A 20,265-nucleotide genomic window follows, 5' to 3' on the forward strand; every position below is an offset into this window, starting at 1 on the left:
AGGGTCTAGGCCCGAAACGTCAGCCTTTCTGCTCCTATGATGCTGCTTGGCCTTTTGTTTCTCTACTTGTTCCATTACCATCTCTTTATTTCACTGTAATACTTTTTGGCAGTTTATCTCTACCACCTTCCACCCTCCTTTTGTTCTTCCAGCCACTCCCTGCCTTCTTCCTCCACCACCCCTTCTGTTTCTACGCTTGCTTAAAATCCATTGCATCGCTAAAATCTACTCCAATTTGAATGTGTTTGCCAATAGAAGTATGAATCGGGCCTCAGTTGGGGATATAAAAAAACAGTGGACAGAACCCTGATGCAAGAGTCCTGACCCTATTTCCAACAGATCCAACTTTTACCAGTGGAGGATTATTAGGGAATCGACAGTTTCATGACTGATATATTTTAACTATATATATATTTCTTATTTTTTTCATTTTTGGTTTGGGACTGAGAGTTGAAGTTGAGAATTTAACTTTGAACAGCAACTTGTTTTGTTTTTGAAAGGAGGACAGAAACAAAAGATTGATGTTTGTTGTTGGAAACTGGTCTGGAAAGACAGTGCAGTTAAATTACTGCTTTAAGAACACTGTAGGTTATTCAGTACCAAGATGTTATTATGCTCAGGGACTGGCAGTTGATTGGATGTTGAAATGGCCAATCGAGGGTGGGTCAGTGGTGGCCAGCCAGCCACTGAGAATGTTGAAAAGGGTAGAGAGAAAAGAAATGAATTTATCTGATTGGGTTTTGGACAGGAGCAATTCGCTTTGGAAGCTACTGGACTAGGCTGGGGTTTTGCATCAGAGCGGATGACTGGTATTCAGTTTGATTCATTGGGGTACCATGAAGATATCGGAGCACTGGCATATAAGCAAGGTTACATAATGCCTCAAACCTGTTTCACCAATCAATGTGTTTATGGCTGATAACTCTACATATCTGTCTATGTCCCATTTCCCTGAATTTTCTCCATTAAAATACCTATCAATTTCAGATTTTACATTATAATTGCTCTTGCATCAACTCATGTTCATAGAAGTCTAGTCCAATTGTCTACCGTTGCATCCAACAGCATTTCCTAATTTTTGAAAGGCGTAACTTTTACTCCCTGTATTTTCATTTTCTGTACATAAATGTCAGTAGTTCATTGATTTTTTTTGATGTTTTCTGCACATGGTCACGATATTTTCATGATCTATGTTCCTGCATGTCCATTCTGAATCCTACCCTGTTTCTTACTTTTCACCCTTTAGAAAGTAAGACTGTTATACCTTTCTTAGTCCAGAGTAGACACTCTCAAATTTTTCTACCTTAAATTCCATTTGCCACAGTTTTGCCCTTCATTTAATCAATTAATTTCTCCTCATAATTTTATACTTCCATCTATATCCACCTCTATTTACAAAGCCTTGGTATCTTTATATCAGAACCAAACTCGGATACATGGCTTTCAATGTCATCATTCAAGTCATCAATAAATATGGTGAATTGTTGAGTCTCCAACATGGATCCTTGCAGGAAATTACAAGTTACACTTTGAAAGAGAGAGGACACTTTCACTTTGAGGCAATATCGTTGACTCTTAACTGCCCTCTGGGCAATTAGGGATGTGCATTAAATACTGGCGTAGCCAGTAACACCCACATCCTGTAGATAATTTTTTTAAACCCTACACATAGTTTAAAAGTATCAAATTTAAAAATATCCTCAGCAGCTGACCACCACTGTGAACACTCCTGAACTGGACTGCCTTGTCCACAGGATGTTTCTGCCACCATAGGATATTATCAATGACAGAAATGACACTAGCTCAGTACCCACTGACCAGAGGCCAACTGAAGTAAATAATTGGTCTACTGATAGTGATCTTATGACCCATTGGGATTTTGAGCCTTGGAATGACTACCCTACCAGATGATGAGTTCGCCATCTTCCTCACTCAGAGTAGCTTCTTCGGGAGTTGGCCCACAGCTAAGACTCTGCATCTGAAGAGTTCATCCCTGCATCCTGGGGCCAGCGTGTAACAAAATATTTTTATCTTCTCCTTCCATTTGCAACCTCAACATGGCTACCTCTGATTGGGCTGGTTGCTCAGGGAAACAAGCCGTTGTTTTTGCTTGAATGATCATCCTGGTCCTGACCTCCTAACTGTTCACTGCTGGTAAAATGGCCTTCGTGGTCACGTTCCCTGCCAGTGTAGGCTCAGGAACTGCTTTAGGTCTCAGCTTTAGGAGCCATGGCATGCAGCTAAATTCAGGTCAATATCTTTCTGAATAGGTGGTTCAAATGAAACTTCCCAGCAGCACATAATAATAAGCTATGCAATTAAATAGCAAAGCCTACAGCGCATATTCTAAAGTACTATTAGTATTTTGTTGTGTTAGATTGAATCTTTGCTTAATCACAATTTAGTTTGACATTCTGCACAAATGCTTTAGGAATTTGTTGATATTTTAGGTAATTACAACGCTAGCAGCCTCACTGTATATATGTTTTTTTTTAAATTATTTGTCTATTTAAATCACAATTTGACAATCTTGCTGTTAAAGTGGCCAATACTTCAGAAGTGACTCCTGTAATTATTGTGCTATTTATAATCACAAAAGTGTTACTTATTTACCACCTAGAATTTAATTGATCACTCAGGAGCAGCGTTCTTTGAACAAAGTTGGATTTTATTGCCATTTTGGTGAAAAAATATCACAAATCTAAGTGTCACAAAGTATTAAAATGAAGTGTTATAGCTTGGGCAATTACACTTCTGGAGACTTGGATGAAGGGTTTCATATGGCAGTAACTTTCTTTCCCCAAAAGAAAAACTGCTTAACACCGTCAACAATGAAGTATCATGTTAATGATATAAAATCTAAATCATTTTAGCTTAACATCTCACTTGTGTGTAAAAATGTTAGTATCTGCCTCACTGTGTTTCAAGAAACACTTTAGTCAAGGGAAACTAGATTCTGAATGTACAGTAATCTTTTACAGCAGGAAAGCAAGTTGACTTGCACAGTAAAATAACACAGAAATGACACTAAAATATTTGAGTTAAGTCAATGATGTCAGAACAAAAGGCAAGGCATGCTCAAAGGAAGGGCAAATTGGCAGGTTGGCTTGAAGCTGCTGTAACTCTAATCCTAATCCACACTCTAGCTGCTGTTAATGTGATATCACCAAATTAAATCCATTATGCTTCTTTTAATACTTCTTTACTACAGCAAGTAGAAATCTGAGTGATGAAACAATAGGGAATATTCTGGATAATTGATTTGTCGATTTGTTCTGCCAACTTCAATACATTATGGCGTTTTTTTTAAAATCATTTGAACTTTGGTCCAAGACTCAAACTGATCCCAATCACCTGAGGTTCTGACTCAAATTGAAAATAAAAAAGATCCATCAATCAAGTTTCTTCAATAGAGATAACGTTTTTGAATAAGGTTTGTTTTATAATAATTCAATGAAGATGCAATGCTGAGCAATGCACTTGGTTTGTAATAGGCAAATATAAACAGTTATTCCTTTTTATAGCCTGAAATACACAAACATGTACAGTAAAGGGGAAAAATTGTTTTTTCTTTGTAAAGATTCTCTATGGGGACAAAGTACTTTCCCCCAAGGCCGTACAAAGATTTTTTTTAACTAACCTTTCCTTTAATACTACTTGTGAGCATGTTAATTTCATGTCTGCCCATTACATCTTACTGACCTGTGCAAGCAAGTTAGGGCTACTTATTTTAACCCTTATTAAACTTGAAGGGTCCAGAAGATCACCTCTTAAGTAACTCAGCTTAGGTTATTAAAATAAAAAACTCATCACATCTCTCCTTATAAATTAATTGTTCACCCTAAGTAACAAAAGAGAGAATCTATGCTACAAATTTCCCATTGCTTTTCTATCCTTTCTATAATGAAGTGTTCCAAAACATACACAATTCTACAGATGTGGCCTAAGGTCTTCCACAGATTCAAACTGGCCCCTCTTAAGCTACAGTGCTTGTAATGTGATCTTTACTTTTCCCTTCTTTCCACAATTAAAACAATTTTTATATCACTACAGTAAGTACAGCTAAGGTGTGGTGTACATTTCTGGTCACCAAATTGTAAGGAATTACACCGGAAAGGGCACACAGATGTTGCTGGGAGGGGTGAATTTTAGCTATTAAAAGTGATTGGATAAATAGTTTTTTTCTTTGTTCAGATTGGAGAATTAACTGGGAGCTGAAATTATGAAGAGCCTAGAGACAGTGGGTAGGAATGATCAAATCACTGTTGTACAAATGTAAAACATAAACAAGAAACAGTGATTGAAAGTAATTGCCAGAATCAACAGAGTGATGTCGTAGAATCTTTTCGTCCTCATGGTATTTAGGGTCTGAAAAAACATTTCGTGATAATGTAGTAGATGCAGAACCTTTCAATGCATTTAAAATATATGTCTGATATACACTTAAAGTATAACTACTCACTACAGGGGTATGGACACTGAGCAGGAATGTGGGATTAAGCTTGATAATATTCTTTGACTGACAAGGACTGAGTGGCTTCATTCTGTGTTATAAATATTCTATATTTCCAATATAAGTGCAGCATATTTAATACTCCAAAGTTCTGCTCCGGCAGAAATTTTAACCCGTTATCCTACATAGTTTTCTGGAAACTTGTGGGGTCTGCATGAGGCAGCACTGCTACCTCACAGTGCCTGGGATCTGGGTTCAAATTCACTCTCAGGCAGCTGTCTGTGTGTAGTTTGAATGCTCTCTCCATGTCTGCGTGCGTTTCCTTCAGGTGCTCCAGTTTCTTCCCACCGTTCAAAGATGTGCAAGTTAGATGGATTGGCCATGCTAAATTACTCGGTAGTGTTCATGGATGTGCACATTAGGTGTGTTAGCCATGGGAAATGCAGCATTACAGGGTAGGGGGGATGGGTCTGGGTGAGATACACTTTGGAGGGTTAGTGTGTACTCGTCGGGCCGACTGGCCTGTTTTCTCATTGTAGGGGTTCTATGATTCTTTGACTTTATCTGTTTGCCAACTCTCCCCAAAGGCTAGGAAAAAATATGTACTGTGAACCAAGGTGAAAAAAGAAGCACATTTGAACTGTGCAAATAAAGAGAACAACTTCTTTTTCTTTATTCATTAATGGGATGAGGATATCGCTGGCTAGGCAGCATTTATTGCCCACCCCTAATTGCCCAGAGGGCAGTTCATAGTCAATCACATTGCAGTAGGTTTGGAGTCACATGTTGTCCAGACCAGGTAAGGATGGCAGTTTCCTTCCCTAAAGAGCATTAGTGACCAAATGGATTCATGGTCATCAATAGATTCTTAATTCCAGATTTTTTTTATTGAATTCAGATTCCACCATCTGCAGTGGTGGGATTCGAACCTGGGTCCCTAGAATGTTATCTGGGTGTCTGGATTAACAGTCCGGCAATAATACTGCTAGGCCATCGCCTCCCCAAACTTCCTCCTATTCAGAAAGATTTAATATTATTGATGGAACTGCTTCTGCTTTCAGGAAAGGTTGTAATCCTTTAGAAAAAAAAATCTAATCAAGCAGAGTAGGCATGGCTGAATAGTTCATGCTAAATGTATTCGAATACTTTGAGTAAATTAAAAGCAGGATAAATAAAAGGGAACCATTCTGTGTGATATATTTGGATTTCCAAGAATACATTCAATAAGGTACTGCAAATAACACTGCTAAATAGAATAATAGAACATGCTGGGGATTAGCATATTAGCATGAATGAAGGATTGGTTAACTAATAGAAGACAGAGTTTGGATAAAAGGCACTATTTCAAGGTGGTAACCTGTAAATATGGGAGAGCCACAGGAATCAGTGCAGAGACCATAATTATTTATTATATTATATATTAATGATTTATATGAGAAAAGCACTGCCAAGGTTACATATGGCACAAAAATCGATGGGAAGGCCATTTATGTACATAATATATGAAGAGTCTGCAAAGATATGGAAAGGTTAATTGAGTGAGGAAAAACTGAGCAGATAGAAATATAATGTGGAAAACTGGGAGGTTATGCTCTTTGGCAGGAACAATAACAAGTGGTGAAAATTATTTAATGGGCAAAGACTGCAGAATGCTAGAACAGAAGGATTTGGGGTCCTTATGCATAAGTCACAAAAAAGTTAGCCTACAAGTTCAGCAGTTAATAGGGAAGGCAAATAGAATGCTGGCCTCTCTTCCAAGGGGATGAAGTATAAAACTAAGGAAATCTTGCCAAAACTATACAAGGCACTAGCTAGGAATACCTAGAATACTGTGAACACTTTGGCATTATTATCTAAGGAAAGCTATCCCGCTGTTGGAGGCAATCCAGAGAAGGGTCATTAGGCTGATCCCAGGCTTTAGGTGGAAATTCCTACGAGGAGAGGTTCAGTAGGTTTGGCCTGCACTCAATGGAATTTAGAAGAATGAGAGGCAACATTATTGAAACATATAAAAGATTATCGAGGGATTTGACAAGGTAGATGCTAAGTCGTTGTTTCCCCTTGTGAGAGACTCTAGGACCAGCAGACATAAACTCAGAGCAAGGGATGGCTCATTTAAAAGAGAAATGAGGAGGAATTTCTTCTCTCAGAAGGTGGTGAGTTTGTACAATTCTTTACTGCAGAAAATTGTAGAAGCTAGTTTTTTAAAAAATTAAAATCTATGCTGAACTTATGGAGAGAAAGAAAGAAAGTGGCATGGAGGATCATCAGATCAGCCATGATCTCGTTTAATGGCAAAGCAGATTCAACTCTTTCTGCTGCTACATCTTAGGCTTTCATATGTGTCAAGAGATTAATAATGCCTCTATACATCTGTTGTGTACTTTTATAGAAATTTTACCTTACAACAATCTGACTAATCTTAGGGCTGCTGTCAGCTGTAAGACAAATGCAAGACAAGATTCTCAATTTATCACTTATTTTACTCTAGGAAAGAATATACGGTCCACTGCTAATTTCAATAGCTGATTTGAAAATTACCTTCCATTACCATCCTTTTAAAGTAGCTGAGTAAGCAATTAATTTGAGGCAAGTATAATCGTGACTCCCTTTGCCTGACCTGGATATTAAAATAGTAGCATGTTCCAGAGGCTTCAGGATACTAAGACTACAAGGTGTAGAGCTGGATGAACACAGCAGCATCAGAGGAGCAGGAAAGCTGACGTTTTGGGCCGAGATACTAAGACTGGCTGTTTTCAAGGGCAGGACACCACCTTGGTAAGGGAGTTGAAACCAACACTAGAAACGGCTTCAGAGACTAGTAGAATTATCTATTCCTACTTAAAATACCTCCTCACAAATGTCACCTTTAATTTGCACGGCTACTCAACAACCCAGAAGTCCTTGTGTAGCCCTTATACAAGTCAGCCTTTCAGTTTACCATGCATGGATGCGCAAAACATTTAGAGGGGCTGCACAATTCAATAAAAGTTAAATGGTAGTTCCTGCTTGTACTTAACTAACACACTTCAACTGATGATGTCCACTCTGGTGGCACAGCGGTAGTGTCCCTACCCTGGACTGGGAGGCCCGGGTTCAAGTCTCAACTGCTCTAGAGGTGTGTCATAACAATCTCTGAACAGGTTGATTATAAAAATAGGTTAATTTTTTTAAAAAAGCTAAAAACCATTTAGTGGTGGCCAGCTGTTTTGTGGTTAACCCCAAAACTGATTTGTTAAAGTGCTGCTCATGTTTCTTCCAGCTGGAGTGGTGAATAAAACTTAAAACACTCTCAGCTTACTTGCAAAGGTGCGAACAACACACGTAACAATTATTCCAAAAACTCTTTGAAGAATTCATGATAGGATGCACTAGCTGGAACAGAATGCTTAATCAGCAGCATCACATCTAAAACCTACATGTTATTTCATCCAACAACTACACAGGGCTAATTGTACAGGGGAGAGAAGAAAAATATAGAATTACACACATTAACAAAGCACTAATCTACTCTCCTTTACTGATTTGGTGATGACTGCAAGATCAGGCGTTGTTGCAGATGTATTTTTTAACCTTGCTAAAAGTGATCCCAAATTGAATATGCTTCCTTTAAATAATCCAACTTTCAACAGGTATCCAGTTATTGCTGCTTTAAAATAATTGATGGAAATAAACAACTGTCTTGCAATGAGTGTAACTTTGGCAAACTTTGTGTTGGAATCTACTCTAGATGGAACTGCTGTGGCCCAGTCTGACTGACAACAGCTGCAGTAATGCAAATCTGTCAATGAGTCTGCATATGTCTTTATGGAATTTATGTTGATTTCTTTTTTGTGCTGAAACAACCAGTAAGGAGCAACAGAACCAGAGGGAGATGTCCAATAAAACTGTTTATGCTGTTTTCGTTGAATTCCAACAGTTATCTCCAGGAGAGTGGGAGGGACGGCCACCAAGTTTCAGGGTTGCGATTGAGTATAACTGCCTGAGAGACTCGTAGTGCTTCTAATATAACCAAGTGTCCCAAAGAGATTTCACAGAAAAAACAGACACTGAGCCAAAGTGTGTGACAGGCTTAAAACTGGAAGCAGTACAGAAAAGTTGCAATTTTTTTTTACAGGTCTCTGAAATCCGTAATAATGTTTGTAAATGAGTTGTAGAGTTTCCATTAAGTTTTAAAGGAATCAATGGTAATTTTTTTTTGGATAATATGAAATATTAGTCCATGTGGTCTGTTGACTCTGGACCTGAAAGCATTGCCAACAAGATGGATGTTAAGAAAGAAGCCATACAGCCAAACACAGAGGAGAGCTACAACAGAGGAGACTTCATAGTGATTGATACAACTGAGTGGCTTGCTAGGCCATTTCAGAGGGCAATTGAGAGGCAATCAAATTGCTGTGGGTCTGAAGTCACATGTAGGTCAGATAATGAGGATGACAGAGAACCAGATGGGAAAAAGCCCAGATGCAAACACAAAGAGAAAGCAGACCATTATAGAATGAGGAACACACAAAATTCTTTTGAGAAGTAAGGAATAATTCTTAGGATTTTTTTTTCTGTTTGGCAGCAAAGGAAGCAGGAGCTTTTGAAGTAAATCTGTAAGCTGGTGAAAATGATCTAAATCTGGAAAGCTTTGTAAATAACTCAGAGACACTAATTAGTTGGGTGCTTTCTCAGAATGGGTAAACCGTGGACTGGGGTGTTATTGGTTGGGCAGATTGATAAGAAACTTTGGAAAGCCATATCATTCAAAATGTTGTGGGGATAGAGGACTTATAGAAGTCTGTCTTGCTAATAATCACACCCACCTAACTCAAATGTGAACATGTTATCAGATAAGAGTCCCAACCTACCCTTTATGAATGAAGCATATTCTGGAACTATACAGCTACATAATGCCATACTGGGAAAGACAGTGATGTAAATGCTTGTGGTTGCATAAACTGCAACACTGTTGTATAGACCATTTAAAGTCAGACTTATTATTTTATATATCATTGTGTAATTTGGGTTGGCGCTAACTTGACTTAACGTCAAAAGTTCCCAGAAGTGGCAAACTGTAACTTTTTTTCATTTTGGGTTATCCAGTGAATTTGGGTATTTTGGTTTATGATTTCCCCATGGCAACCATAAAACAAGATATTAAGTTGTGTGAATTTGGTCACAGGTGTAAATTGAAAGGAGCATTTTAAAAGGTGGAGAGCTTTAGGAATGAAATTCTACAACTTAGGACATAGACTGCTGAAGGCACAGTCAAAGGAAATCAGGGACACACAAGAGGCCAGAATTGAAGTAGCACAGTGTCTTAGGACTGGAAGGGGTCATAGAAGTAGAGAGGGGTGAAGTGGAAAGATTTGAAAGCAAGAATGATAATATTCAAATAGAGATTTTGCTGGGACAGAATCCAATCTAGGTCAATAAGCTGTGGTGTGACAGTTAAAAAGGATTGTGTGCGTCAGGACAGAAGCTTTGGATGAGTGAAAGTTATCGGAGGAGATACGCTAGGAGGCCAACTAGTAAAGACTTGAGTGCTTGAACTTGGAACTAAGAATAACTTGGATGAAGGTTTCAACAGCAAATTGGTTGAGGCAAGCTTCAGATGGATGATATTATGGAGATGAAAGTAGGCTTAGTGATGAGAGGATATAGAATCAGATGCTCAGTTCAAGAAGAAATATCACATACAGAACGAAAGTCATCCTAGACTGCACAACACCATAACCATTGGATGCTTTCACTTATAGCAGTGAATAATTAGTACCACTGGCTATTTCTACCTTGAAAATCTACATTGGGTCATATATGTAAAAGCAGAAAGTGAAGACCATTGATTTCCTTCAACATTGTGGTAAAGATAAGAGTTACCAAAAAAAAAGCACACAGTTTATACCATGAGACATCATAGCACAATTATTAAACATTTCATTTGGTCAGAAAATTTGCTGTATGATCGTTTAAAATAAATTGTTATCTAGCTCTGCTAAGGTAGCTCACTAGAAATTTTGAAAAAAATTCTAATCTGAGCTTTTGTATGGGAATTTTCATAACATTGTTTCTAAACGTGGTCTTGAACTTAGTGTGACTTTACTTATACTATACAAAATACTAATTCCTTTTCCATGAGTCAATTTACAGAAATTACTGAGTTACTGAATATAGAGCTAACTGCAAGCTGGTCACTCATACACATGTACCACTTCTTGCCTTCAGAACTCATAAATAGGTCAGCTCTTCATCAGGTGTGTTTCACTAAAGTTTGAAAACCACTGAATGCAAGGCAAAAACTTCCCAGAGCATACTGGGTAGTAAAAGAAACGTGATCACGTTTTGTGAAACTCTTCAAAATGTAACTTTATATGACAACATTATGTTTGAAAATGTTCACTCAGAAAATCAGATTGTCACCCTCCTGCATATCTGTAGATCAGTCCCATGGAATTTTTGTTTTTGCTAAAGAAAAATCATTGCTCCTTTTAACCCTAATCAAAAAAAAAGGTGAATTACAATTAATAAATTCAAACTAACAACACAACTATCATTGAATCTGAGACTGCACTGAAATCATTAATTACTTTAAGAACCCACTTATACTCCAGCCAGTTAAATGGTACCAAATTATTGGAGATGTTAACCAATTAAATTAGCTTGCTATTCACAATAAACATTTGAAGACAGTGAAGAGCTTAAAAAATAGATTTGTTGTTTTAAATAACTAAAAATAATGTGACCAATTTTCACTTTCACGTACTTGTTTGAGGATCAGGTTGGTATTGCTTCCAAACTGAAAAGGTCATCATGATTCTCAGATCATGTTTTGCATATTAAAATGGAATTTGCACTTCCAGTGGTAGATCTCTTAAAATGGCACTTTCCTGTTCTTTCAAGCTATTGGGGTGACAAGGCTACCAATTCAATTTTGAATCAAGTACCATTTATTAGCATATGGCATAGAAAGTGAAAAATAGCTCAAGTGCATTTTTAAGAGGTTATTGAAGCAATGTTGTTATGGAACAAATGCATTTCCATGATCCAGGCCCTTTGTTAGCATTAGTCACAGGGATTCCCTAATTACCTTTGCAACAGAACCAACAGCTGTATTTTTAGACATCTAGTTCACATGCTCTGGAATGTGCTCTCTAAACCTCTCTGCCTCTTTTCTCCTCTACCTTCCATAAGCTGATCTTCAAAGTCTACCTCTTCAACTCCAGTACTGTTAATAATAATAGCATCACCTTACATGGCTTCAGTCAAATTTTGTTCAATACCACTCCTAAGAAGCACTTTTGTTGGAATTATGACGTTAAAGATGCTATGTAAATGCACCTTGTCAGGTTTAATACAGACAGACCCAAAGATAAAAGCCTTTTCACTCTGCCACAAAAATTTCGAGTTTCTCCGCACAACTGAATTTCGTTATCTCTGATACGATTCTGGCAAATTTCCTTTGCACCTTTTCCAAGTACTTGACAATCTCCTTAAAAAGTGTGATAGTTAGAATTGGACATAAAAAGCCAAACTTTTTGCAAACTTGCAAAAGCATGTGGAGCTATAGAAATGGTGAGCTGGTGAAACCGAATACCTGACCCCACTTCCTCTGACAGATTAAGTGTTTTACTCGCCATGAGAAGGGGTAGGCTGTGAATCTCACAGGGAAGAAAATCCAAACTCAGCCAGGCCATTTGAACTAATGCCGAGTTTCAAACAGACACTCAGCACCTATTGCAAGGGCATTAATCCACATTGGGATTACAAATTTATGGAGTAGATATAAAACATTCTTGAAGGGTGGATAAGATCTGTCATTTTTTTTTAATTCCCACCAAACCCCCCATCCTTTAAAAATAGGCTTAAACTGTCAGGAGTTAAAAAATCTCCTGAATTGCTTTGATTGACAGGCCATCTGATGGAGATTAGGAGGAAAAAAAATGCCATCTTGTCCTGCTGTTTTAATAGAATTCTTTGGTCACATTACTCCAAGGGATATTATGCCATGATGAATACTTAACAGAGTTTCAAGAGCTACAATTGTCTCAGCAGGGGTTTCTGAATTTCCAGTGCGATTGACAGCATGAAAAAGCTGTTACAACATTTGCTGCCTTTGATGTGGGGTCGGAATACAAATTTGTTGATTTCTGTCAGAGATTAAACATCTGAAGAGATTTAAAGGCTTTGAATGGATTTCACAAATGGAGTGTTATTTTAGTACTGAGTGTGAACGAGTGGGAGCTGTATTACATTGTTATTAGTTTTCTTTTCATTTATACATGGCTCTTGAGGTCTGCCCATGATGAATACTGGGTGAATGATTATGGAGGTGACATGTGGGTTTAAGGAGTCATAGACTTGGGTGGGTGTGGGGCATGTGTTGGCATGGAGGTAAAATAAAGGGTATGAAATTCTGTGGAAGCGATGGGTGGAAGCTGAGGGGGTGTGAGTGGTGAGAGCTAGAAAGCCTAACAGCTGCAAACTGAACTGCGATAACATAGTAGACAACCAAAGCAGGCCTTTTAACCAACCTATGTCAGCATTAGGCTGCCATCTTAGCCAATTAGGATCTGCTTCTGGGGTCAGTGCTTGGTGGCTTAAAAGGGATCATTGGAAGCCTTTCAGGAAAAGTGAGATTTTGCTTCTTCAAGGTAAAAAAAACTATTTAACTGAGACTAAATGCAGCATTAATTTTCCTCCTGGACTCACAAAACTCTGCTAGATGCCAGCCTAATCTCATCTTCACCCTTCCATTCCATGTGGCTCCATGGAAAAGGCAGCTAATTTGCCACTGCAGCAATCCAGCAAGATGCTAAAGAGCATCCAAATAGTTTGTTGGTAATACTAAATGAGCCCAAGACCTGGACAAGGTTCAGGGCTCATGATTATGATATTGAGCAGAGGCTACGGTGTCACTACCAACATGGTGGTCACTTTTGGTCGTTTCCCAATTTATACCATAATATATTGCTCGATGTTACAGTGGCAAACACAATCTATAAACTTTTCCTCAAGTCTATCTTTGTCAAATTAATTTGTCCAATTGACATTAAGGTTCAACAACCCATGATTATTGTGGTACCTTTCTCAAACTGGGAAGGAATATAAGGCACAGTCTATAGGGGAGGAGTGGGGTTAATCCCTGTACCAGCTGTCTGCATGATGGTGAAAGTTAAAATCTCCCCTGGGGAATCACATTACACTCTGCTCTGCAGCTGCTACTAAGTGCTGAGGGATTATTAAGTGCAAGATAGATTCTGCTAAATTTCTTAACTAACTATTGTTGATGCTTGAGAAAATTATGTACTTGCAAACAATACATATACATGCATAGTCTCATGGAGCTGGATTGCAATAACATTTAATGTGAAACAATAAGCGTTGGAAACACAAATAACTTGGAGAGAATATAAATCACATACCTAAAGAATACTCAAGATTATGTGACAAAGTAGTATCGTACTATTATTTTGTTTTTGCTACAGGTTAAAATGCCCTCTCAAGTGCATATTATATGGATAACAGTGTGTGATAAGGGCTGTAATTTGTAAACTGCAAATCATACGCCAAACTCAGAGCCTTTATAAGCAATTTGTAAAGATATTGAGTGGAAATTTTTCCACCCTGTTGTTGTCAAGAGAGGTGGTAAGAGCAGAAAGTAATTGGATAAGTTAGTTCTGGAGAGAGATGCTTGCCCCTTCTCACCACCCCACCTCTCAATAATTAAGTGCTGGACTAGAGGGACCCACTGGGGATTTTCTCAACTTGCCAGCACTTAATGCTCTATATTGGTCAATCAACTCACCATTTAATTGTCTCAACTCACCACCAGCCCAATTACCTACCTCTCTGGCAGGGAAGAAAAGTGGCTGGTTTCCTGACTGGAAAATCAGGGCAACCTGTCTGTCTGTTTATCGCAGGTGGGGACGCCGGGGAATCAGTCTTCCACATCCTGGGAGCAAACGAAGGCCCAAATGGGAGGAATGGCAATAGTCTCTTAAAACCACATCCCTGCCATTGCCACCAACTCCCCTGACCTCCATTTCCACACAACCTCCTACTGAGAAGCGAAAGAAAGCCACTTAACCTCTTCTGCTGGGCTGGCAGCTTCTGAAAGGGGGAGACTCCATTCTGAAGGCTTGTAATCGGCCAATCAGTTTGTAAGTCAGCTCTTAGCACGCTGATTGGTGAGCTTTCTCAGTGCTGTGGGCAAAGAGTCAGTCTCCACTGAACTCCCCACTCCCACATTGGCTGCAATTCTCCAATTTGCAGGGTCAATTATCAAAATGATAGGAAAGACACAAAAGCACTGAACATTCCCCATGGATATATGAAAATCATTCTCTTTAGCAATTTTTCAAAGACTTTGAATGTTGAATTACTGTTATAATACATTTGCTTAATGCTTTAAAGACAAGTCGGTCGAAATAGAAACTCACAAGGTTCAAAACTGGTTCATAAATTCACATATTGATGAATGGCAAAGTGATACCAGGAGCAGAGCTAATTTCAGAAAGAACGACACTGCTTGATAGAAGGCAACTTGTGTGTTGCCAGTTTTAGGCTAAATGTAGAGTATTGTCGATCGTGACACGTTTCAGTTACTTGCCTGGGACTGTGAGTTGATATTGGCTCCCTGCTTCACTAGAATTCTTACCACCTCGGTTTGTCCAGCCAGAGATGCAATGTGAAGGGCTGAGTTTCCTTTCTAGAAAGAGAGACAAGATAATTAGAAAGAAAGAATGTCAGAAAGCCTATGACAAGCCTCCACCTTCAGGACAGAGAGGCAAAGACAGAAAAGAATGCATTTCCTGAAGACAGAGAATATTTTTAAGAAAGGTCTTTTTAACATTCAGGTTCAGTAAAATTCATCAGTAAAGAACTGAGGTTCTTTGAGTAGAAAACATTTAGATGGCTAAATCTTGGATACTGGCCCACTTTTGAAAATAATAGCATGCAGCTGTTGAATATGTTAATGTTGTTTATTTCACAACCATAACAAATATGAGCATGACTCAATCATTCCACCCTTTGAGCACGTTCTGTGATTCAACAAGATTATGGCTGATCTTTCACATCAGCGAAATCTTTCCTATGGTTTCCATATTCCTCAATTCCCTGAGAATACAAAAATCTTTTGATCTTTGTTTTGAATATAATCAATTACTGAGCACCCACAGCCCAGAAGTAGTAACTTACAAAATATCTATTACCTCTTTAGTGAATAAACCTTTCCTCATCTCAGCCCCTAAACAGTCAGCCTCTTATTCAGAGACTTGTGACTCCTGGTTCTAGACTCCCCTAGCCAGAAGCAACATTCTTCCATGATCAATTCTGTCAGACCACTTAAGAATTTTCATCTGAGCAGAGACAGCCAGCATAGATTTGTAAATGGATTTTTTTTGAAGACGTGACTAAAGCAGTGGCCAGAGTAAGGTACAAGCATCTAATTTATATGAACTTCCAGAAGACATTCAATTAAGTCTGTTAGAGACTGTTCTTGCATGTTAAAGCTGGAATTTAAGGCTAACTATTGGCCTGGTTAGGTAATTGGCTTAGCGTCAGGAGACAATGAGTAAAGGTAATGGCTGTGTCCTATAATTAGCAGAATCTGACTTGAAACGTGCAGCAAGGATTTGTGTTGCAGCTCCAAGTACCCATTATGTTTATGGTGACTTAGATGGACAAGTAGAAAGCCAAGGTCTTCTAGGCTTAAACTTGGAAGAGAGATTACATGAACAAAAGCTTTATTCTGTGGAATTCAATAAGCAAAAGTGATTTCATCAAGTTTTCAAGGTATTAAAGGGAAGCTATAATGGTATATACGAAAAAACAGTTTTCAGAGAAAAATGGTTTGGACCGGCTAGGACAGAAATGGGGAGAAAATTCAGAAGTCTGAAGTGCAAAGAGACTTGGGAGTTCTAGTCCAGGATTCTCCCAAGGTAAACTTGCAGGTTGAGTCAGTAGTCAGGAAGGTAAATGCAATGTTGGCATTTATTTTGAGAGGACTTGAATATAAAAGCAGGGATGTACTACTGAGGCTTTATAAGACCCTGGTCAGGCCATATTTGGAGTATTGTTTGCAGTTCTGGGCCCCAAATTTCAGGAAGGATGTACTGGCCCTGGAGCAGGTTCAGAGAAGATTCACGGGAATGGTCCCAGGAATGAAAAGCTTAACATATGAGGAACATTTGAGGACTTTGGGAAAATACTCATTGGAGTTTAGAAGGATGAGTGGGGATCTAATTGAAACTTGCAGACTACTGAATAGCCTGGACAGAGTGGATGTTGGCAAGATGTTTTCATTTGTAGGAGAAACTAGGACCCAAGGACACAGCCTTAGAGTAAAGGAAAGAACTATTAGAATGGAGATAAGGAGAAACTTCTTCAGCCAGAGAGTGGTGAATTGATGGAATTCACTGCCACAGAAGGCTGTGGAGGCCAGGTCATTGAGTACATTTAGGACTGAGATAGATAGGTTCTGAATTATCAAGGGGATCAAGGGTTACGGGGAGAAAGTGGGAGAATGGGGTTGAGGAACTTATCAACCATGATTGAATGGCAGAGCAGACTCAATGGGCCGAATGGCCTAATTTCTGCTCCTGTGTCTTATGGTCTAATGGACAGGGGGGATGACAGAATCTCAAAACTGAAACTAAAAACTTTTCTGATCTATTCTACTATTTTTAACCAAAGCCACAACCTCAAAATTTCTCAAATGCTTTTGAATTTATCCATTGCTGAATCATCCCAATGCCATCTCATCCCTCCACTCGTTTAAAACCCCATTTACCAATGGAGCTATGTGGCTCACCAGTGCTCTGGTCTCAGCCTCGCTTGAATGGAGCCCATTCCAATGGAACAGCTCACTCCTACCCAGCACCAGTGCTAGTGCCCATGAATCTTCTCAGCTCCTTAATTATCCAACTCAATTTAAAGTGATTTCACATGACCAATGGTCAAATTCTTGTGATACTTAAATTGTCAAAATCTAGACCGAAGTCAGGACATGCATAATAGGACCTTGCAGAATACCTAAAGTCCTGAAATTGCTTGGGAAGCTTAAGCTGCAACTGAGCAAACACCACAAACATCTCTTTGACCTGTACCAACTACAGCATCACCTCCACCAACCCAGCAGAATATCTTCCCACTCATCCACTCAACCATGACACACATGGATACATGTCATTATTCCTTCTGCATCACTGAGTGAAAATCCTGGAATGGAATACCGAAGACTCACATCAGAGCTACTTTGTAAGACTTTCCAAAAGAAATAACTTCTAATAATAACCAGGGACTGGAAATAAAATATGATTTGCAGCATATCCCAAAAACAAATACAATTTTTCTTTTTGAAAGAAGGTATACACTGTATACCTTACTGCACTGTCTTATTAACCCACTGTATCTATATTCTTATCTCATACTTTTTGGACCAAAAAAATCCCACAGTCCTTCAACATCTGGAAGATCCAGGTTCCACCATTCACCCTATGGGTGGAATTTTGTGCAATCCCTTGTCCTGAATTTTGCAGCAAAATATCTGATCGGGGAAAGGGTGGCAAATGGCGAGTCCACCATCTTCCATCCTCCAAATCAATTAAATCCCGACAGGATGGCCCATGGATTGCAACTAATGCCCAATTGAGGGTTACATCATGCCAACAACTGAAATACTTTGCTCAGTGTTATTCAGCTTATTTAAGGAAGGATATAAATGCATTGGAGGCAATTCAGAGAAGGTTTACTAGACCAATACTTGGCATGGCATGTTATCTCATGAGGGAGGGTTGAACAGGCTAGGCTTATATCCGCTGGAGTTTAGAAGAATAAGTAGTGTTTAGATGGAAACACAAGGACCTGACAGGGTCTTGACAGAGTAGATATGCAAAGGATTTTTCTTCTTATCAGAGAATCTAGAAGTAGAGGTCATTGTTTAAAAATATGGAGTTGTTTATTTAAAACAGAGATGAGGCAAATTTTATTCTCTGAAAGGGTAGTCAGTCTTTGGAATTCTCTTCAAAGGATTCTTCTGAAAAGGAAGTGGAAGCAGAGTTCTTGATTTTTTTTTGAAAGGATAGGTAAATAGATTTTTGTGAAGCAAGGAGTTGAAAGGTTATCAGAAATAGGCAAGTAGGCAGATTTAAGGTTACAGTCAGATCAAACTAGGAGGGCTGAATGGACTACTCCCAATCCTGATTGATACATTCATTACAATTTCAACTTCTCACCTTTCCTCAGACCATGCTTACTCACTGTTCTTCTTTGAATATTCTTTCCCTCAGTACTGCCATCCCCTCATCACCTTTTACTTCTGTACAAAACCTGAACCTGACCCAAATTTGAATAGTTCTCCAATATCATGAACAACTTTACCACTCTTCTCTCAAGGTCTTGGAAAGAATACAAGGGGAAACTTCTCATCTGTTAGACAATCCAACTTTGGCCACTAACGTTCATATTACTACATTTCTAGTCAGTCTTTTAAACTCTTCCCCTGCTTTCCCCTAAACTCTAAATAAGTGATCCAAATGCTTCTTCTCTGAGAAGCCCTCTGAGTTGAAATCAAGACTTATTAAACGTACTTTTATCCTTGTCAGGAATTCAAAATTACATCATTTCTCCACAGTCTTTCCTTTTTTCATCACTTCAGTCCAAACGTAGTAACATCTGATAACTAGTTATTAACTTCTTTTAATCATTCCTTCTACCCTGTTAATTTGCATTAGACTTATTCTTTCATTTTGTTTCTCCAACATTTTCAGAGAAAAGGATTTTGATTGATTAATCCTTTCCAATGCTCTGTTTACACTAATAATTAGCTTCAAGCAGAAACTCTGCCTTCAGAAGCTAAGTTGTGATATTAACGAAATGATGCACAAAGCTTCAAAAGCAGGAAACACAACCTCACAAGACAGAGCCAAAGTGACATAGATAACAAATATGGATGCTGTTTGACCTCAGGATCTCCATTTTATTCTGACTACAAGAGTGTGGAGTTCCTATGTAGTAGTACTCTTCAAATATAATGGCACAATTTAAGGAAGCATTTTGTTTAGTGGATTTGAAGTCATATATTACCTTTGTCGATGAATCAACAACTGCACCTCTCTCCAATAATTCCTGCACAAGGTCCACATGTCCTTCTTTTGCTGCCAGATGTAATGCATTGAGGCCATTCTGTAACAGTAAAATACACATACCGTTGTAGAACTACATTTCAATAGAAAAATATACATACATATGATTACTTGTATTCAGATGAATTAATGTGATGAATGGTATTCACACTGAATCCTTTTGCATATTATCATTTATGAAAGCATACAGCTTGTCTGGTTCATCTACATCCTAAAAAAACGTAATCAACAAACATTTCCGTCAACTCTATTCAGACAGCTCTTTTGAAATGTAGTCTGTTTAATTTGGAGCTTTACTTCAACTTCTTAGCCATAGACAAATTGGAAAGCTGAACTCTCTAAAACACTATGCACAATATATGTTAATACATGTAAGGAAACAATAAACTTCAGTACTTCTGTCTGGACAGACACATTAATTGGAAAATATAGCAATCCAAATAACTTGATTGGAGCTAACTACACCATCACATGAATGTCTGGATTTCAAGATACAACCTGCACTACCTTTTCATTTAATTTTTCAAAATTCTTTGTATACAGTTTTGAAAAGGGAGTTTGCTCTTAAAACATAACTTTCTACAAGCAATGAAATTGGAACTGGGTATCTTTAATGATCGGAAGACAGGCAGTTGATCCATTTAAAATCTGTTAAACCAGTTAGTAAGTAAAATCAGAGCA

General features: G+C 38.4%; 1 protein-coding gene across 1 annotated transcript in view; it reads right to left on the reverse strand.

The window, feature by feature from the left end:
- The window catches only part of LOC109928744 (ankyrin-2-like), a 909,810-nt gene that overhangs the window by 237,073 nt on the left and 652,472 nt on the right, over nucleotides 1-20,265 (reverse strand). Inside the window, exons 4-5 of the mRNA XM_048605114.1 lie at nucleotides 19,526-19,624; nucleotides 15,048-15,146 (exon numbers count right to left, since the gene is read on the reverse strand). Coding sequence (XP_048461071.1) covers nucleotides 15,048-15,146; nucleotides 19,526-19,624 — 198 coding nt within the window. The remainder of the gene's footprint in view (nucleotides 1-15,047; nucleotides 15,147-19,525; nucleotides 19,625-20,265) is intronic.

Source organism: Rhincodon typus, chromosome 1 (genome assembly GCF_021869965.1).
Source record: "Rhincodon typus isolate 14 chromosome 1, sRhiTyp1.1, whole genome shotgun sequence".
Lineage (NCBI taxonomy): Eukaryota > Metazoa > Chordata > Chondrichthyes > Orectolobiformes > Rhincodontidae > Rhincodon > Rhincodon typus.